Genomic DNA, 15,407 nt, shown 5'->3' on the forward strand with positions numbered 1-15,407 from the left:
TTTGTAACTGAAATGAATTATAATACTCTTTATCAATGTTAACATTACTGTTCATATATTTTCATATGAAGACTAATTATTTTTTTTTCTTCTCAGTGGTATCATATCTGACCTCTTCCCAGGAGTTGTAATTCCTGAACATGACTATGGTACTCTACAGTCCACCATCATAGAAGTCATGCTTGCTCGGGGTTTGCAGCCTGTATCCAACATGGTACACAAAGTCATCCAATTCTTTGAAACCATGATTGTAAGGCATGGTGTCATGCTGGTTGGTCCAACAGGAGGAGGGAAAACTACAGTTTATCAAATATTGGCAGATGCTCTGTCAGCCTTATTTAAGGCTGGTGAAACACATTATTTCTATCAACCTGTTAAAACATATGTGCTAAATCCTAAGTCAATTACAATGGGTGAGCTATATGGAGAAGTGAATAACTTAACCTTGGAGTGGAAGGATGGGCTAATGGCACTCAGTGTTCGATCAGCTGTAAATGACACATCAAAGGACCACAAATGGATAATCTGTGATGGCCCAGTTGATGCTTTGTGGATTGAAAATATGAATACTGTTCTGGATGACAACAAGATGCTTTGTTTGGCCAACAGTGAAAGAATAAAATTTACACCGTACATTCACATGGTCTTTGAGGTAAGTCAAAAATAGCGTGTTTAAAACTGCTTAATCTTCCATTAAAGTCACCCAGAACATGCCACCTTTAGGTCGCAAGACACAACCTTCTGTCAAACTATGCACTTATTGCATCCACAAGGCGCTTTAGCTGTGCACATATGCAAATGACTTCCTAGTGGCGGCGGCCATACTGCGGCTGCTCAGTTTGACGGGTACCGTATAATCTGACGCTTCAGATCATCCTATCCGTACTCAATAAGTACTTCTTCATCGCTGCTCCAATAATAGAAAATTACAATATTATGTAGTGTTATGGTAATGCACTGCTGCAGTGTGTTACCTCTAACCGCACATGTTGCCAGGTACAGGAAAGCATACTTTTCATTGCCTGTATGCTTTACTGTACCTACTGTATGCGGTCGTAACGTGGCACTAATGTGCGTTACCACCTTTTTTTGGCGTTGTGTTGTAATGCTGCATTGTTACTTTAAATCGCATCTCATTACAGCGCAGCGTCCCACTGTGAATAAGCCCGGAAACTATAAAAGCCAAGCGGATAAATATTCCCTAATTTAATTAAGGCTTAAAAGAATGTAGGAGAAGTCACACTTAAATGATGAATACCAGGCAAATTATTATTTAGTATTTATATAGCAGCACTTCACTGTCACTTCACGGACTGTCCCTCAGTAGCGTTCACAATCTAATCCCTAAATAGAAAATATACCCTTAACCCAAGCCATGATCTAGTTCCACTGTTAAATAAACAAAAAAAAACACCCAATTAATTATTTTTAAAACGTTTAGAAGTTGTGGTCACACAGTTCATTACAATATTGACTAAGCAATCAGCAGTTCATTGCACCCTGGGTAAGTGATTAATTATTAACTTCACCACACACGTATACTATATCCCTACCCCACCCAACCTTAGATTCCAACACCCTTTTCTTGACGTCCAGACTTCAGGTTTCTGCTAAAGAACATTCTGTACATTAGGTTAGAAATTGTGAGTGGGGGCGAATGAATCAGGGCTTTGTTTTTAAAAGTTGCCCGAGGTGAGAAGCATATAGAGGTTGCCTTAAAGAGAATCTGTATTGTTAAAATCGCTCAAAAGTAAACATGCCAGTGCGTTAGGGGACATCTCCTATTACCCTCTGTCACAATTTCGCCGCTCCTCGCCGCATTAAAAGTGGTTAAAAACAGTTTTAAAAAGTTTGTTTGTAAACAAACAAAATGGCCACCAATACAGGAAGTAGGTTGATGTACAGTATGTCCACACATAGAAAATACATCCATACATAAGCAGGCTGTATACAGCATTCCTTTTAAATCTCAAGAGATCATTTGTGTGTTTCTTTCCCCCATGCACTGAAGTTTCAGGCTGCTCTTTTCTTCTTGCAAACAGCTTTGCCCTTGTTTGTAATTCCTCAGTATGTGAAAGCCCAGCCAGCTCAGAGGACGATTTATCCAGCTGATTAGAGCAGCTTCTCTCTTCTCTCTTATCTAAATAACACACAGGCAGTGTGCATAGAGGGGCCAGAAAGGATGAGTTCATAGCAGAACCACAACACTGAAGAACTTGGCAGCCTTCCAGACACAGGCCGACAAGTCTGACAGGGGAAAGATACATTGATTTATTACAGAGACTGTCATAGTAGAAAGTGCTGCAGTTAGCCAGAACACATTAGAATAGCTTTTGGAACATGTAGGATGATAAAAAACAGGATGCAATTTTTGTTACGGAGTCTCTTTAAAGTGAACCTCCGGACAGTTGGAACTGTGTCTCATGCTCCCTGTCACCTCCTTTTAACCAAAAAGATGGCTGCCATCATGAAATCAAACATTTGCCTGTTCTTTTAAAACAGTGTGGGTAAGAGATTATATTACCTATCTATTTTAATTAACATAACTAATGTAACTTAATGACAGTATGTTTGTTTAGGCTGGAATTCCTCTTTAATTAATTCCTTTTAAACAATACCAGTTACCTGGCAGACCTCCTGATCTCTTTGGCTGCAGTAGTGTCTCAGTCACACACCTGAAACAAGAATGCAGCTTTTTCTTAAAATACATTGAGGGCCCTTTTCCACTAGCGCGTTTGCGCTAGCTGAATCGCAGAATCGCAAACCGCTAGCGATTTTACAATCGCTAGGGTTTGCTAAATAACATAGGAATCGCTGTAGGTTATTTCCACTACCGCGATTCGTTTTTGACACTGACGCGAACGCGCGGCGGAACGATTATTGCCGCAATTTTGCTATGCAGTGCATAGCATAGCAAAATCGCAATCGCAAACGTCGGGTAATCGCCAGGAAATTTAGCACTTTTGCTGAATCGCAATCACTAGCGTTCAGCGCGAACGCTAGCGTTTGCTAGTGGAAAAGGGCCCTAAAATACACCTGAAGTGAGAGGGATATGAAGGATGCCATATTGATTTCCTTTTACATAATACACTTTGCCTGGCTGTTCTGCTGATCTTTCATGCATCAGTAGTGTTTGAATCACACACCTGAAACAAGCATGTGGCAAATCTAGTCAAACTTCAGTGAAATATCGGATCTGTATGCTTGTTCAGGGTTTATGGCTAAAACTGTTAAAGATTGTGTTTATTTTTTCAATATGGCAGCTTCCATATGTCTCTCACCTCAGATTCCCTGTAAGTTATTGTAACATATGCAGTCTTACTGATTACTTATTCTGCCCCTTTAAGTGGTCTTACTGCACAAAAATAAAAAAAATAGTGCACTGCATAAGGCTATTTACAGCTATTTCTCTTTATAATATTGCCATTGACCTGCCATGTTGCTGTTTTTTTATTTTCGTAACAGTATATAACATTATGTATTTATTTTTAGTGTAAACTAGCACTCAAGCTCACATGGTATTTGAGCTATTTCCATTTCCCTGTAGTGGAATGCTAGCTAGCAGAAGCAGCATAGGTCTAAATAACAAAATACATAAGCAAACATACAAATCTATGACTGTAAACACCATACAGCTTATTATCTTCTCCTTTATTAATAGATTTAAATTGCACGTGATCCAAAATAAAAGCAGCAAAAAAAGGTTCTAACCCTTCCTTACTCTAGCCAAAATGAAAACAAACAGTTTTAATTTTGTTATTTTTGTAGTTATACAGTATATCTTCCATAGTAAACAGTATACAGTCTTGTCGCTAACTGTCCCTCAGTGGGGCCCACCATTGAATCCATACCATATGTAAAGGCCAACTTTGGGGGAAGCCAGACAACTTATGTATGTTTAGGGTAATGTGGGAGGCAACCCACACAAACATGGGGAATCATACAAACACCATGCAGATAGTGCCCCAGATTCAATATAGGGACTCGGTGCAGCAAGGGAAGACTGCTATCCACCACTACACCACCCCCTTAAACTTCAACTAAAACTAGAAATTACCTGTACTGGATGGATGGTAAGATGTTGGTAAAGCTGCATACTATGCAGTCTTTTCACAATAACAGCATTTCTCCATTTCCTCAGCAGGTCTCTAAAATGCCATAACCGTATTGGCCTAGAAGTCTTACCGTAGCTCTCATTACACCCTGGCTACTTCACACATTGATCTCTGCATAAATTATTAGATCAGGTGCAGGGTTGCACTTGAGCTTTAAACTGAAGTTGAAGCAGCTTTAGGGACTTAGCATATAAACCACTGCTCACAAAGACTCAGTATTTGCTATGGGCGCTACCCACCAATAAGTTATCTGGTTGGTTTGTTAAAGCAGCAGGGACAGCCATACTATCCCAAGAACCCCCCCCCCCCCCCCCACACACACACACACATATATATAAGTAGATAAATACTTGTTCTACATACATAACATATGTATTGTACTGTCCACATATATAGTAAATAAAGAGAAAACTGTTCCAGGCGTTTTTCATCTTGCCTTTGACTGAAGCCGATCCTGATGTCTTTTCCTCCCTTATTGTTTTTTTCTACTGCCTGAAATGGTGTATGCATTGCCAAACCTCTTCCCCACTGAGCTCTGTACTAAAAACTGCACTGTCATATCTTGCTTTGTAAACAAACCGGAGCACAGCATAGATCGTATTTCAGCAGCTTCTGCAGTGGAGTGAGGTGTGTTTCCTTTTTCAGCCCCTGTCACACTGAAATACACTCAGCCAATCAGTGAGGAGCAGGAATGTGGGAGTGGAGATAACAAGCTGTTCTCTCCCCGGCAACGTAGCAGAATAGAGCCAGGCTGACTGAGATACAATTCATCATTACAGCAGAAACATTTATAATTGTATTGCAATGTAGACTGCATGTAGACTAAATATTAAACACAGAGCAGCAGGTAAATGGAATTTGTTTTGAAAGCTGACAATCCCACTTTAATTAATTGTATGGAGGGATATTGATGGGTGAAAAGGACCTTTGATTTATTAGCCTAGTTTTCCATTTAGCACTGGTCATAAGATTGCCTTACAGTAATCATATATAAATAGTAAGTTCATCAAGATCCCTGTTAGTACATTTCAGTCAGAATTCTTTGAGAGCCTGAAGGGCCAAAACACCTTTGCTTAAAGGACCACTCCAGTGAAAAAAAGTAAGCAGTTAAAGGGAACCTGAAGCAAGGAAAATTATTTAAAATAAACACATGACGTAGCTGCAAATGAATATTACTGACTGGTTTTGAAACACTCCATCTCCTCATGGGGGATTCTCAGGGTTTCCTTTGTTTTCAACAGCATTTCCTCAATGGCAGTTTAACTGCCAAAATGGTAAGATAACAGCCAGCCTCCATACTCACTTGCACACTATTTTGTCAGTTAGACTTAGCAACTGTCATTTCAAAACAACTTAGCATCTGCCATTTCAAAACAAAGAATACCCTGAGAATCCCCCTTGAGTAGATGGTCCAGTCCATAACCTGTTGATTCTGGCAGATTTTAACTGGTTACTTTTTTCACTGGAGTGGTCCTTTAAAGGCTGTGAAGCACAGCCTTGCTTGGCTTGACATTTATACACCATTGGTTTGCCTTGGTAAATTCTCTTCTCTTGTAGGTCCAGGACCTGAAAGTGGCATCTCCTGCCACAGTGAGTCGATGTGGCATGGTCTACATTGATCCAGAGGAACTGAAGTGGATGCCATATGTGAAGACTTGGACTGCTGGACTCCCAAACAAAGTGGGTGCTTGATCAGCAGTGACTGATCATAAACACATGCACATGCTACAAAATGCAGTCTAGCACTCTAGTATGTGTAACAATGGCCCATTACATAGCATATATCTTCATTACTGCTGCCTTTCACGTTCTCATTAATTCTGCTGTCTCATTTTCCTATACTTGCCATTTCTCTTCCTCCCACCTGGCACTGGGCCATGATTACATCCGTCTGAAAAAAAAAAACCCACAGCAGAGAAATGTGCGTGGAAAGTCAAGACACATTAACATGTTCTGTATGTCAGCTCATGAGGGATATGAAATATGTATATTAGCCTTTTGTCAATTCCATCCTTGCTTGTCTCTAGCTTATACAATTTCATTGTATCCTATATTCTGTGTTTTTATTCATGAGCGTAGTTAGAGTACTGCTCTAGTATGAAACAAACAAGCAAATATACAGGAAAGATAAAACAAGATATAAGGAAAAAGTTATGGGAGAGCACTAAGGAAGAAAAGGTGTCTTCAAATTTTTAATTATCTATTCTCACATTCTAAGGGCCTGTACACACTGCTGCATTTGCGCTGCGTTTTTAAAATCGCATTTGATTTTTAATTTGCAAAGCCTTTATGAAAATAGAAAAATCGTATCGCACCAGTGTGTACAGGTCTTCCATGATTTTTCAAAAGACTTTGCGACGATTTTAAAAGCGCAGTGTCCTTACATTGTCCTCTGGTTACATTAGTTGTTATAGTCCCTTGTGACAGGAAATTGTTTCTACCTACAGAAATTTGCATGTGTAATAATACCAGAGAACAGGCTCAATTATTTATAAAAGCCACATGCAGCAAAACTTTTATATAAAGGGGCAATACAGCGAAAAACTGTAAAATGTAAAACATATGCAAACATATACAAATAAGAAGTATGTTTTTTCCAGAGTAAAATGAGCCATAAATTACTTTTCTCCTATGTTGCTGTCACTTACAGTAGGCAGTAGAAATCTGACAGAAGTGACAGGTTTTGGACTATTCCATCTCTTCATAGGGGATTTTCAGCAAGGCTTTTCTTTATAAAGATATTCCTTAAAAAGGATTAAAACGACTTCCGGTTCCGGCGCCCATGTGAACAGACGGAGGAGAAGAGAGCTCCGGCGGGCCAGCAGTAACTTCGCCACAAATACCCAGCTAAACGCCCGCTAAGCATATCGGACACTAGCCCATAGAAGGGGGAAGAACCGGCGCTCGATTCAACACATTGCATGGAGCGGTATCTCACCCGCTCGGCGAACACAGACAAACAGCCACGAGCGGCCCAGGCTCCGAAGATGGCGGGCGGTAAATCCCAGGGCAAGGCGTCACAGGCACGCAAAGCAGAGAACAAGCCTACGGGAGACTGGGACTCAGACGAGGAGACCAGAAGTGATGGAAGTCAGCAGCCACAGGTACATCTTGATTATAAAAAATTAGCGGCAGAAATGAGGAAGGTACTTTTGCCAGACATACACAACTTTATTGGGGAGGCCATTACTGACTCGATAAAGAAGATTCAGCAAGACCAGAAAGCGCAGGGTAAAAGGATAGCGGAGGCAGAGAAGAGATTGTCCACCTGTGAAGATCAGCTAGCAATCGCACAAACAGCAGTGGCGCAGCTCCAAAAAGAGAATAAAGCATCTCATGAGAGAATTAAAGACCTTGAAAACAGGTCCCGTAGGAGCAATGTGAGAATCACTGGAGTGCCGGAAGATGTTTTACCTTCACATCTACACAAACTCTGCGAAACAGATATCCCCGCTTTGCTGGGAATAAATACACCGCTAAAAGTGGAGAGAGCGCACAGAGTGGGCCCGCAGCGCCAAAAAACAGACAAAGCACTACCTCGCATTGTGCTGGTCAAATATCTGGACTATGCGGATAAAGTGAAAATGATGACGGCATATAGATCGCTTAAGCAGGATCTACAAGTACAAGACTACACTATCCGGATGTTCAATGATTTCTCTGCAGAAGTTTCAAAGAAAAGACAGGCTTTCAACCCGATATGTGGCATACTATTAAAAAAAAAGATCAAGTTTTCCTTGATTTACCCTGCCATACTAAAGGTAACAGATGAGGAAGAGAATACACATATTTTCAAAACCCCCGAGCAAGCCAAAGCTTTTCTTAAGAAGAGACCAGAAAGCGAGGAAGAGGGCACTGCAAGCCCCAGAGATGACCGCTGAAGAGACGGAATTACTTTCTCAATGGAGATTTAAGACAAACGTTTGATTCCAAACAAGTTTTGGAGAATTCAGAGGAACATTGATGTTAAGATATATAAGTTAATGGGTGCCCCCTGTTGGGAAGGTCACTCTTCGTTTCAAAATGAGTCTCTATCCTTCTGAATCTCATCGTCGAGGGGTCTCATGTTCCTCTCCGTAGAAACACACTAAGGTGACACCTTCAAGGTTTATTATAATGTGGTGGTTTGAAGTTGTTGTAAGGCCACGGAGAAAGAGAAGATGCACATGGGGAAGAAGAGAAGTGACGAACTTGTGGGTTTGTTATCGGGGAAGGGGGGGGGGGGGAGGGGGGGAGGGGGGTTTCTCTCTGCACGGAAGAGATGGTTCTTTAGGTAGACAGTTATACGCAAATTACAGCTGCCTCACCCCGGGAGATGCCTGGGGGAGACACCGGTCTTGGTTCATTTGTAACAAAAGTCCAATATGAAAATTATTTCATGGAATGTAAAAGGTCTACAATCCCCGAATAAGAGATCTAGAATCCTGAGGCATCTTAAAAGGCTCCGTGCAGATATTTGCCTGTTGCAGGAGACACATTTAACACAAGAGCAATATAAATATATGAAAACATTTTGGGTTGGCTCTGTGTATGGCTCTCCTGCGGTGGGCAAAAAAGCTGGAGTACTGATCCTTATTCATAAAAATATACAACATCAACTCGCAGGTGAACAACTAATGCTGTATAACATATATGGTCCAAATGGGGAAAATAAAGGCTTTTTTGATAAGTTAACACAGAAAATATTGTTACATAACAAGGAAAACCTGGTAGTGGGAGGTGATATGAACGCAGTCGTTGACGTCACATTAGACAGAAGCCATGGGACAAAATCAGTCAGACCAGGGGATACTAGATTGAAATCTTTAATGGAGAAAGCTAATTTAGTTGATACATGGAAGTATATGAACCCCCTATCTAGAGAATATTCCTTTTTTTCCCACATCCCACAAATCATGGTCTAGAATAGATTTATTTCTAATTTCTGAAAGGTTGGTGACCAGATTGAAGAAAACAACTATTGAGGATATGATCATTTCAGATCATTCTCCAATAGTGATGGACATACAGGAGAGAAATCCCCGGGGATCCAATATTCTGTGGCGATTCCCAACTAATCTATACGGTGATGAATCCTTTGAAGCCAACTTGATAAATTGGTGGCATACCAATCAGCAAGATAATAAACAGCATAAAAATAGTCCTATCCTATACTGGGAAACGGCCAAAGCTGTCCTGAGAGGGCAAATAATAGCATATCAGGCTGCAAAAAAAAAGCAAATTAACGAGCAATATACCCAAACAATGAAAACTGTAGGAAATATGTTCCATAAGTACAGAGGGCATCCTTCGGAGGAAAATAGAAAGGAGTGGGTTAAAGCGAAACTTAAAGCGGATATTTGGTTAAAGGCTAGGGAAGAGGCAATGAAACCACACTCAGATGCAAACATTTTTAAATACGGGGAAAAAACAGGGAGGTTGCTAGCAAACATGGCCAAAGCTCATATAGCGCGATTAAATAAGCCAATCTGTTTGAGAGATAATCAAGGGAATATGGTGGCAAATCCTAAAAAAATAGCGGACCAGTTTGCCAAATATTTCCAAGAAATCTATAATACTAAAAGGAGAGACAAAAGCCAGATGAAAGCCTTTATTGAAAGTCTTTCCCTAATAAAATTGACCCAAGAGGAAATCAACAGCCTTAATGAAGAAATCACAGAAGGCGAGGTCAAAGCAGCTATTAAAAACCTTAAAAATATGAAATCACCAGGGCCGGACGGTATGTCAAGTGAGTTTTTTAAGATATTAAAAGCTGAAATAGCTGCTCCCCTAGCAGAACTATACAATAAAATATTAAAAGAACAGGTATATCCCCAAACAGGACAACTAGCATACATAAAACTCCTACATAAAGAAGGGAGAGATCCAGGAGACCCAGGGTCATATAGGCCAATCTCCCTGCTAAACCAGGATGTAAAGATATTATCTAAAATTCTTGCTGATAGGTTGGCCATCATAATGCCAAGATTGATACACATAGACCAAGTCGGCTTCATTAAGGGGAGAGCAGCGGTGAGCAACATACGCAAAATTATGTTAATTTTAGAACAAGTAAGAGCTTACCCGAATTCATTCAAGAATAGCGCAATATTGTCACTTGATGCTGAAAAAGCATTTGACAATGTGGAATGGGACTGGCTTTTTCAGGTTATGGAAAGTCAAGGCTTCCAAGGTAACTTTATGAATGGCATTAAAGCCATGTACAAGACGCCACAAGCGCAAATATATTCCCAGGGATTTCTTTCCTCACGTATTAATCTACTTAAAGGCACACGTCAGGGTTGCCCATTATCACCCCTGTTGTTCAATCTAGCCCTTGAGCCACTGGCCAAGATTCTTAGATCTAAAATAAAAGGAATACAGGTAGACTCATTGATGATTAGTCAAGCATTATTTGCTGACGATATGCTGCTCTTCCTGGAAGACCCCGCTAAGCAAGTGCCCGAAGTTTTTTCAATACTTGAGGAAATAGGCTCCTGGTCGGGATTTAAAATAAATAAAACTAAAAGCATTTTGTTCCCGTTGTCCAAAAGGGCGGAGCTTTCCAAGTGGGACAACTTGGGTGTAATACTCGCTAAATCGGAATTTAAATACCTTGGCATTAAGATCACAAGAGACCCTACTTTGCTTTACAAATCAAACTTTGACCCATTAATTAAGGATATAATCCGCCAATTGGGGAACTGGGATAACTTGCCGATTGGTCTTCCAGGGAGAGCAGCCCTAATCAAGATGTTTTCAATGGGAAGGCTTCTGTACCCAATGCAGACCCTGCCTTTACTCCTTAAGCACAAAGATGTACAAGCCCTGAACTCAGCCTTTAATAAATTCCTTTGGAAGAAGAAAAAACCCAGGATATCCCTATCCAAACTATTTTTGCCAAGAAGTCTGGGAGGCCTCAGAATCCCAGACATCAGGAGTTACAATTTAGCTACGTTATTGCGACATGTACAGGATTGGATACTAGGAACAAGCAGATTTTCCAACCATGAACTGGAGGCAGAAGTGGCACAGCCTTGGTCACTACTGGGATTATTACACTCCAAATTACATAATTTACCACTAAGGCTCAAAAGTAACGTTATATTTAGAGACACCATTGCCACATGGAAGGCGGTCAGGAAAAAATTGGGACTGCCAATATTAATTTCCAAATATATGCCAATTTGGGGAAACCCAAACTTCCCTCCAAGTACACAACAGAAAAATTTCACCATATGGGAAGAAAAAGGGATAAGGAGGTTGGGAAATCTGCTTGACATGCATACAGGAACATGGATCCCATTCGTGGAAGTACGTAAGCAATATCACCTAATGCCCACAGATTATTTCCCTTACTTGCAAATAAGATCCTTTGTAGGGGCGTCAGTACGCAGCATTACAAAAATAGCTCTGCCTACGACATTCGACAAATTAATAGGGCCCAGAACCCCTATACGAACACTGTCGGAGATATATAATAATCTAAGAGGTCTGGAAGAAGACAAAGGTAAAGTGCTAATCGCTAAGCCATGGCAAAAACACATATCAGATGTAAATTTACATACCAAAATTTGCGAAGGGATCCAAATAATTAATGGGGTTATACAATCCGAAATATGGCGTGCATCTCATATGCTATTCGCACACAAGGCTAAATATGCCTTTAATATTCAATACAAACATCCTCCGGCACATTATGTCCCAGAGTGTCCTAAATGCCAACTACCTAACGCAAATTTGTTTCATTGTGTCTGGCAATGCCCAAGGATTGAGATCTTTTGGGATAAAGTGTTTGAATTGGCAAATGAGATGTGCCACAAGCAGATAGCCAAACAAAGGGATTTATGCCTATTTAACTACTTCCAATCAAATGATGAGGATCCAAATGTAAAACCGTCTTCGCTCTTTCATATTATTATTATAATAGCACGTAAAGCCTTATTCTGTTGGTGGTTAAAACCAAGCCCACCAAAAATGCTTGACATCAGAAAAGAAATGTTTAACCTATTTGCAATAGAAAAATATCTGGTTTTGCAAGCAAAAGAGAAACGAGCAAAACATTTTTTTAAACTCTGGAGGAACTTTATTGTCCACTATTTTACACAAGAGGAAATAAACTTGCTCATGGAAAACTTCAAATATACAACATGGTACTGTACAGAGGACCTTTACAGACTCTTTGGGCAGATTAAAAATAAGACCTACGAATCGCTGAAACTAAGTACGAGAGGAGACTTTAGAACCGAAATTTCATATAGTAGGTATAAGGTCCGTGCAGAGAGAAAGGGGAGGGGAGTTGAAAGAGAGGGGTGGGAGGAGGGAAGAAAAAGGGGGGAAAAGACAACTGTTCCACTGTTTATTTTGTTTACTAAATTGCTCTGAAGATTTGACTGGTTTGGGGCAATTGTCCAAGAAATGGCTTGTGTATGACTTGTGTGTCTGCTTGTGCAGTTTTGTTGTACCTTGCTACACATGAAACAAATAAAATATGTTTTTAAAAAAAAAAAGGATTAAAACAATGATGCTGGCCAGCTTTCCTGCTCCTGCTCCCTACACAGGTTTTTGGCAGTTGGACAGAGCAACTGCCATTCACTAAGTGCTTTTGAAAAGAAATATATCCCTGAGAATCCCCTATAAAGAGATGGACTAGTCCAACACCTGTCACTTCTGTCAGATCTCTACTACCTACTGTAAGTGACAGCAACACAGGTGAAAAGTAATTTATGGCTCATTTTACTCTGGAAAAAATGTACTTCTTATTTGTATATGTTTGCACATATTTTACATTTTACAGTTTTTCGCTGTAGTGCCCCTTTAAGGTCTTAAATAATATTTATGTACAGGAGACTAGAGATGGCTCGAACCTCAGATTTTGGGTTCGCGAACGCGAACTTCCGCAAAAGTTTGCGAACCGGCGAACTTGGGGAACCGCAATAGACTTCAATGGGTAGGCGAACTTTTAAAACTACAAACACTGTTTCTGGCCACAATGGTGATGGAAAAGATGTTTCAAGGGGTCTAACACCTGGAGGGGGACATGGCGGAGTAGGATACACGCCAAAGTCTCTGGGAAAATTACAGATTTGACACACAGCAGGATTATAATCCCTAAAGGGCAGAAATCACATTGCATTCCCAAATTGGAGACATAAAGTGCTTGAAAACATCTTGCGTGTTTATAAATGAATCGGTGTATATATAAAGCGACACAGTCCTATTATTCTAGGGTATAAGTTCCTCTAGTACAATCTCATAATAATCAGCATGTAATTTTCATTCCACTTTGAGAGACTTCTGGCTTTCAACACCTCCACCACACCCAAATATGGAAAGGGACTCACCCTTTGCTAAGACCACCAATTTGGTCTTATTTAGGCACTGGGGTTATTCCCGGGTCACCCCCGACCACTGCGATTTGCAATTGTTGGTCCCCCCGACACTGCAGTCCTTACAGTTTATATGATGTCAATAGGAAGCGCTCCGCTGTGTCATCAAAAACGATATAAATATCTCCCATAGGAGTTGCACTCACCCTTCGAATATGACCACTATTAGACTGGTCATATATCGCTCTGCGTCCAGCCCCCGGTCCACGGGTCTGCTGTTACATTGATATGACGTCTCGGTCTCCGGTCCCCAGGGTTGCTGTGCAGTGGGTAGGCTATTTTCCTAATAGCGATATGTCCAATAGTGTCTGGGTCTCAATACCTCATAAGAGACAGAGGCACCATAGCGTAATCCAGTTTCATAAATGTAATATTTTATTGTAAAAAGCTACTCACGCTTTTGACAAGAGTATCAGCGCATTGAGTGTTAACGGGCTCTCCCCCGTGCCTCCCGGTCAGTCCCGTCGGTCAGTCCTGCTCCAATCACTGTCTCCGCTCCGTGCGTGTTAGCTCGTTGTCCAAGGCTCCACCTGACGTGTTTCGTCACACGCGTGACCCATCAGGGGCGTGGTTAGCCATTGGACACGAGCTTGTTTAAATCTCAGTGGGCGCCGCCACCGTCCCACCTCCCGTCCATACATTGGCTATGGGCGGATGTCCGGAAGTGATGTCAAGCGCTCCTCCATGGAGCGCATCACTGTAACTTCATGCGACGCGGAAATGACGTCGCATATCTCCAGCGTGAACCGCAGATACGTCGCACACCAGATGCGCGGAGGTTCTCATTAGTCACATGGTGAGCAGCTTTTCATACGCTAAATAAGACCAAAGTTTACAAATGTACCCACTGCACGGCAACCCTGGGGACCGGAGACCGAGACGTCATATCAACGTAACAGCAGACCCGTGGACCGGTGGTGGTCATATTGGAAGGGTGAGTGCAACTCCTATGGGAGATATTTATATCGTTTTTGATGACACAGCGGAGCGCTTCCTATTGACATCATATAAACTGTACTGAAGGGGGATATCGCTGAACCCACTCTAGAGCGCAGACGCAGGAAAGACACAAGAAGGACAATGATAGTGACTGAACGCAGCTGACCACTGCAATCGGCTGTTTTAAAGGGGAACTGTCACCCCACTATTGTGAACCCCCGGTGGAGGTCACATGACCATCAGTTTGGTTTAGCTCTTTACATATGATAATGGGCTCTCCCCCACATCAGTGGCCACTGGAGGGCTCCTTCGATAAAGCGTGACGCCCGCAGGACGGCTGCCGTGCGCACAGCCGCTATGGATTCCCTTCGTTCGTCCGCTCGCTGCACTCCACGCCACTTCCTGGTTCCCACCCTACTAGTTTCGTCACTGGGTGGGACTCATCAGGAGCTGGGGCCCTCATTGGCTAAGAGTGCTTTATGTCCACCCTATATACATGAATCAGCAGGTAGTGTAAGTAGTGTACTGCTTCAAACAAAACAAACAACAACAAAACAAACAACAAACAAACACAACATTTATAGCGCGCTTTTCTCCTAGCGGACTCAAATCGGTTCACACTGACAGACCAAACTCATTGTGTAACACACCACAAACAGCTGTTTTTATAGTGATGGCCGTGCTGGACTGGTGCGCACCATGGCGAGAGTGCAGACGATGGCGGTTTTCAAGCCCATATGGTCGGACTGAGGTAGCTCAATGACAGTGACTGTCCAGCTGATTGAATTTGGTCTGTCCACAATGAAGCAACGACCTTATTATCTTGGGTGTGCCCCCCAACACATTCATATAGGTCATTGCTTCATTGTGATACGCAAGCCCCTTCACCGCAGCAAGGTAATGATCACGAAGGGAAATTGACACTTGTACATGCCTCTTGTTTTGTTGTTGCAGCCGCAGGCATGTACACGCACCAGAAAAATTA

General features: G+C 41.6%; 1 protein-coding gene across 1 annotated transcript in view; it reads left to right on the top strand.

Moving 5' to 3' along the window:
• DNAH6 (dynein axonemal heavy chain 6) overlaps positions 1 to 15,407 on the top strand; it is a 443,662-nt gene that overhangs the window by 140,878 nt on the left and 287,377 nt on the right. The window contains exons 35-36 of the mRNA XM_068233571.1: positions 97 to 652; positions 5,673 to 5,795. Of these exons, the coding sequence (XP_068089672.1) occupies positions 97 to 652; positions 5,673 to 5,795 (679 nt within the window). The remainder of the gene's footprint in view (positions 1 to 96; positions 653 to 5,672; positions 5,796 to 15,407) is intronic.

The sequence above is a fragment of the Hyperolius riggenbachi genome, chromosome 1, assembly GCF_040937935.1.
Source record: "Hyperolius riggenbachi isolate aHypRig1 chromosome 1, aHypRig1.pri, whole genome shotgun sequence".
NCBI lineage: Eukaryota > Metazoa > Chordata > Amphibia > Anura > Hyperoliidae > Hyperolius > Hyperolius riggenbachi.